Source organism: Chlorocebus sabaeus, chromosome 8 (assembly GCF_047675955.1).
Source record: "Chlorocebus sabaeus isolate Y175 chromosome 8, mChlSab1.0.hap1, whole genome shotgun sequence".
NCBI classification, from domain to species: domain Eukaryota; kingdom Metazoa; phylum Chordata; class Mammalia; order Primates; family Cercopithecidae; genus Chlorocebus; species Chlorocebus sabaeus.
Window position 1 is genome coordinate 110,474,871 of NC_132911.1, and position 6,000 is coordinate 110,480,870.

Sequence of the window (6,000 nt, forward strand, 5' to 3'; positions counted from 1 at the left end):
TCCTAGTATAGTATCTAGCATATAGTAAGTACTCAATAACTGATAGCCACCTAAACTGATAGCCACCTTTACTTACTTTCTTTCATCCAACATGATCTGTTCCCTTCTGATACCAGGAAGAATTCTGCCTGCAGTATCTTTGGCTGCATGAGCTGTAAGACATTAATTAAAGATTTAGAACACTGCGTTTATTCCTTCTACTTCCTTCCTCTTTTCAGAAAGTCATATGAATCATCTTTGAAAGCATTGCTCATATAAAAATACACTTTCTGGCTTTCCAGGTGTTTCACCTGGGACAGATCTGTCTTAAATACATTTACTTGAATATTTGGATATCGCATACCCTTTTGAAATGCTGATGAAATGCAGAGACATCCATTGTCCTAAAATGAATATACAAATTAAATTTTATATGTGATATTAAGAAATTGACAAAAATATTGAAAGCTTCTACTCAGGGCTTCAGAAAGTTCAGGTTACCTTGGAAAAAACTATTCATACTTGGTAATAAAACTTATTGCAGCATCAGTGACATTCATGAATCTTGAAGGTCAATTTTGAGGTACTTCTTAGATGTCATCTGAGATTACAACTAATGTCTAATCTTTTTTTAACCCTTTCATATTTAGCAAAATAAGGTTTTTGTGAGGAAGTCTGACCCTTTCATATTCTCCTTTCTAATAGGTTGGCTGTGATAGTCTATTTGCACTTTAAAAGGCTCATGGATTCAGATATCTCTTTAAAAAGCATGTTGTTGCCAGTAGTGTTAGAGCCTCTAGAAGTCTATTGTCATAAGACCATAAACTTTTTAATTCAAATGCAGTTTCTGATTTATCTTTGTGTTTTCCAGTGCCAATGTCTGAAACATGATAAATGCGCATTTGAAGTTAAATTAGTCAAATATGAATTTCAATTTGAACCTTAACAAGTGATGGCTTCCTCATGGGGCAGGGGGCATTTTCAGGACCATCTAGTTTTTGCAGTGCTTCCGTCTCACAAACTCTGGATTGTTATGATTTTCAGGGTGATCTTGCATCTTAGCAAAGTCCCATTTTTATTTACAGAAGAGGTTCATAAGAACCACATCACTGGTTATCCCATTACAGTTTTTTGTACTGTCAGCTCTCTTCTTGAATGACACAGGATGATCTCTTCACCTGGTTGTTGTGACTTACTACACTACTTTTTTTTTTTTTTTTTTTTTTTTTTGAGAGAGCGAGTTTCACTCTTGTCGCCCAGGCTGAAGTGCAATGGCACAATCTTGGCTCACTGCAACCTCTGCCTCTCAAGTTCAAGTGATTCTCCTGCCTCAGCCTCCCAAGCAGCTGGAATTACAGTCACTCACCACCATGCCCAGCTAATTTTTGTATTTTTAGTAGAGACAGAGTTTTGCCACGTTGGCCAGGCTGGTCGCAAACTACTGACCTCAGGTGATCCACCTGCTTCAGCCTCCCAAAATGCTGGGATTACAGGCATGAGGCATTGCACTTGGCCCCAACTCTTAAAGGAACCATTCTACATGGTCACTGTAGCCACCCTTCTCTACTTAGAAACATATCTCTATACTTAAAATGTATATATGTAATTAATATACATTATATATTTGATGCTGTTTTTTATTACAGAGTATAAATAAATAGTTCCTTTCTTTCATTCTAAGATAGTGTTAAAAATAGGTCAGTTCCAGGCCAGGCACAGTGGCTCATGCCTGTAATCCCAGCGCTTTGGGAGGCTAAGGCAGGCGCATCACAAGGTCAGGAGATCGAGACCATCCTGGCTAACACAGTGAAACCCTGTCTCTTCTAAAAAATAGAAAAAATTAGCCAAGGGTGGTGGTGGGAGCCTGTAGTCCCAGCTACTCAGGAGGCTGAGGCAGGAAAATGGCATGAACCCGGGAGGCGGAGCTTGCAGTGAGCAGAGATCGCGCCACTGCACTCTAGCCTGGGCAACAGAGCGAGACTCCGTCTCGGGAAAAAAAAAAAAAAAAAAAAATAGGTGAGTTCCTCTCCCATACAAGTCAGTTAACTCTGTGATGCCATGTGACTCCTGATGGCAAGCCTGAAGGTCAGAAGGTATTATAGCCATCCAAATTATAGAGTTGTGTAAGTCTTTACAGATTACCTAATATGCTTTTCTTTTTTGTGTGTTTTTATGTAATTGACAAACTCTACCCCGGAGAGGTTAAGTGACTTAACTAAGTTTGACATAAGTTGTGGCCACTGAGTTGACAGACAAGTCTTAATCGCAGACCAGTTTTTTTTCTTTCACTGAATTATAACTGCCTATATTTTTTTAAAAACCCTCTTCCTCCTAAACTCTGGCTCCAGTCTGCTGACTTGATTTCCTAGTTTAGATTTAGAGAATCCCAAGGGAAAACTCTCTGGCTATTATGTTAATTATTAGTCTTTGCTCCCTCTCCTCTTCTATTAGGTGGGGAAACATTTTCTAGAGGGTAGAAAAAAGTCCTCTCATAACCTGGTTTTTTCCCCTCCAGGTTATGTATTAGATAATTAGATAAATTGGACCTTATAATCTATCTGTTAAGTTCCTATTATACCTAGATTATATCTTGGTTCTTCTGCTTGAATCTCAGCATCACATATTTGTCCATTTAAAGTCCTTTCAAACTGAGCTCTTTTGCAAACAGCTTCCTATGGCAGGAAACCAGAGTTAATTACTAGGTCCTTAACATGAATCCCCAAATTTTATTTTAGATGATACTGAGTTTTTGTGCCTTTGAGAAAGTCGTGTTAAATATGTTAAAACCATACAAAAAAGATAAACACACACATACATACACACACAAAAAAAAACATACTAAAAAAATGCCCAGAGAAAAACTGGTAATACCAGGCAAAAAATCACAGAGTAGTACCTGTCTCAAAAGCTAATCCTTCATGAAGTTGATGTTAGAGGACACTGTTCCTTGGTCGGTATCATAAATAATTTTTTTTCTTTTTTTTTTTTTGGACGGAGTTTTACTCTTGTCGCCCAGGCTGGAGTGCAATGGTGCAATCTCGGCTCACCGCAACCTCTGCCTCCTGGGTTCAAGTGCTTCTCCTGCCTCAGCCTCCTGAGTAGCTGGGATTACAGGCATGTGCCACTGCAGCTGGCTAATTTTTTTGTAATTTTTAGTAGAGACGGGGTTTCTCCATGTTGATCAGGCTGGTCTTGAACTCCCGACCTCAGGTGATCCATTGGACTCGGCCTCCCAAAGTGCTGGGATTACAGGCATGAGCCACCGCTCCAGGCCCATAAATAATTTTTTAATGGAATAGGAGTAAAACAAAATTGTGTCAGTGTGGAAAGGAGTAGGGAAGCATTTGAGAAAATTAGTAATTTTAGGGTTGTTAGGTATTCAAAGTCTCATTTAAATTGTTTTACAACTTAGGGCATAAATATTAACAGATTATTATTTATGTATTGCAGAGGAGAATTTGCTCTTTGGCTTGATGGAGATCTCTACCATGGAAGAAGCCATTCTTGTAAAACGTTTGGGAATCGTACACTTTCTAAGAAGGAAGATTTCTTTATCCAAGATATTGAAATCTGGGCTTTTGAATAAATACAATGCTCTCTGTCTTAGCAGGAGAATGGCCCAAACCTGACATGGACAAGCATTGTTTGGAAAGTTCAAGAAGCAATACAGTGTAACATGTCACTTGTGCTTTAAAATTAGTCTGTATCACCATTTATTACAAGTATAATTTTGGAGTTTATTTTTCAAATCATGTTCTTGTCCCAGAGTTCTTTAGGTTAACACTATGGACTGCGTCCATGTACTAGTATAACAGCTTGGGTTTGTTAGAATTTGGGCAACATTTTGATTATAATGACAACTTCGTTTTCACATGTTATCTCAGTTCCCTAATAGGATGGTGCTCTTTTGTTGAACCTGTATTGATTTATTTATTTTTTAACTATATTGATTCTTTTACTAGAACAGTCTAATTGGGGCATTGAGGAAGTGAAGACTAGATACTTCTGTATCTGTGAAGTTGGCACAGGTAACATTTGGACATGTTCATCTTATTCTTATGAAGGAAAAATCACATGCCAAAATACTACATACTTCATAGACCACTGAGTTCTAGTTTTTATTCACACTACAACATTCTCTGTAACAATGTTGCAGGTAGTTTCAATTTCCTTTTAAGAAAAATGAAATTTGAGGAGAATTTTGATTGTAATAGATGACAATACACATGATCTGCAGGTTTGGGCATATGCTTTCATCATTAAATTATAAAGTTACAAATCACAAAGGAGAATGAGAACTTAATGATTCTATTGGATTTAATATATTAAGCAAGAAAACATACTATTTACATATGTGTAGCTTAGTAAGGCATTATCATAAGTACAAAAACTATGAAACAGATGCATATTTCCTCAACATACTGTGTCAGGTATATACTGTTTTATAATTTGGTTGTTTTAGCCTTGTTGCACACCAACTCCCAAAATATAGGTTACTCTTGTTCAAAAGGAAAAAAAAAAAAGTGTGATTTTCTTTGAGTGGTATATGTTATTAATTACCATTAGCATTTGCTCTTATAAAGGGCAATGATTATAGTAGACAATATTGTAACTCAGTAGACTTGTTGAATATGCAAACTTACTGTCAAGTGACCTCAAAAAAAATGAAAAGATAGAATACGCTAGTAGTTCTTATCCTCTTTTGTAGTAAACCAATAATAGCCATTGTGGCAATAATTCATCAGTTAATTTTAAAGCTTCATGTTATGCAAAAAAGAATCCTGCTGTTATACATGTGACAGTGACTTTGTGCTGAAATTTCAGCTATTCCAGATAAACATTGTATATCTTGTAAATTAATGTTTAAAGGTAGTTTTGTTCTTATAGAAAGTGTTGATTGCCGGGTTGCTTATAGCACTTTAAGTTATTCTAAAAATGAAATTATAAGCCAAATATTGGCTTAAGTAGATTTAGTTGTATAGCACTTAGATATTTAGTTCTTTTGAAAGTTTAGATAATTATTTAAAGAAAGCATAATGCTAATGGAAAAGAAAATCTGATGTTCTATTATAATATGCTATTGCTGAATATGAATAGAAATACAGGGCATCGTTTCCTCGTCTCATTATAAGTTAGTAACAATATATAGATTAAATGTTTACAATATAGGGAATTGTAAATAAATATATCAGTTTTTTTCCCTTTGGTCTTCCACAGCAGTATTATTGTCTTTGTGGAGTTGACTAATCATAATAAAAACATCCTGTAATGGATTTCAACTAAAATAAGGTCATAGTGGCATATACCAAATAAAATCAAATACAGAAATACAAATGAGTTTGGATTTATTGAATACTCATTTTCTTAGCAAGTCTTTGTTTGATTAAGCCTACTACTATCTTTTTTTTTTCTTTAAATGCTTCTAATAGCTTACATTGTGGTGGTGGTCATGGTGTTAGGAGTAATAGTGATGGGAGGATGCATTCAATTAGAGGGAGCATTACATTTTTTAAAATGGAGATGGGAGAAGGCACTTGACACATGGGAAAGTGCAAGTTACTTGATATTTTTAAAGTACATTGTTTTCATTTTGAGTGGAGAATGCGTAACAAGCTAAGCCTCTTGTCATAAACAGTTTTGTGTATGCAGTGCCAAGAAATTTTGATATTTTTTATCCCATAGGTTCAGTTAACATTTGAAAGGAGGAATGACATGATCAGGTGTATACTTTAGGAAAATATCTGTGAAAAGTAGATGAGTAGAGGGAAAAACTAGAGACAAAGGGAAAGCGAGCCTTTTATAAAGTCCAGAAAAAAATGATTAGGCCCGAATAAGAATAGTGGTAATGGGAATAAGGAAGCATAGATTTGGAAAGGATTTATCAGTTAGAATGAACAGGAGTTGATTATTGATTGGATGTCAGAAAAAAAGATAGCTCTCAGGATTTTGGTTTAGGAGTTTAGATGTATTATTTATCAAGATAGGCAAGGTACATAGAAGAAAAACAAACAGTAGGTGGCA

General features: G+C 35.7%; 1 protein-coding gene across 14 annotated transcripts in view; it reads left to right on the forward strand.

The window, feature by feature from the left end:
• The window catches only part of OXR1 (oxidation resistance 1), a 477,189-nt gene extending 471,876 nt beyond the window's left edge, over window positions 1-5,313 (forward strand). For all 14 annotated transcript variants that reach the window (XM_008001339.3, XM_008001336.3, XM_073018312.1 and 11 more), the window contains one exon: window positions 3,430-5,313. In XM_008001339.3, the coding sequence (XP_007999530.2) occupies window positions 3,430-3,565 (136 nt within the window). In that variant the 3' untranslated portion in view covers window positions 3,566-5,313. The remainder of the gene's footprint in view (window positions 1-3,429) is intronic.
• The last annotated feature ends 687 nt before the right edge of the window (window positions 5,314-6,000 follow it).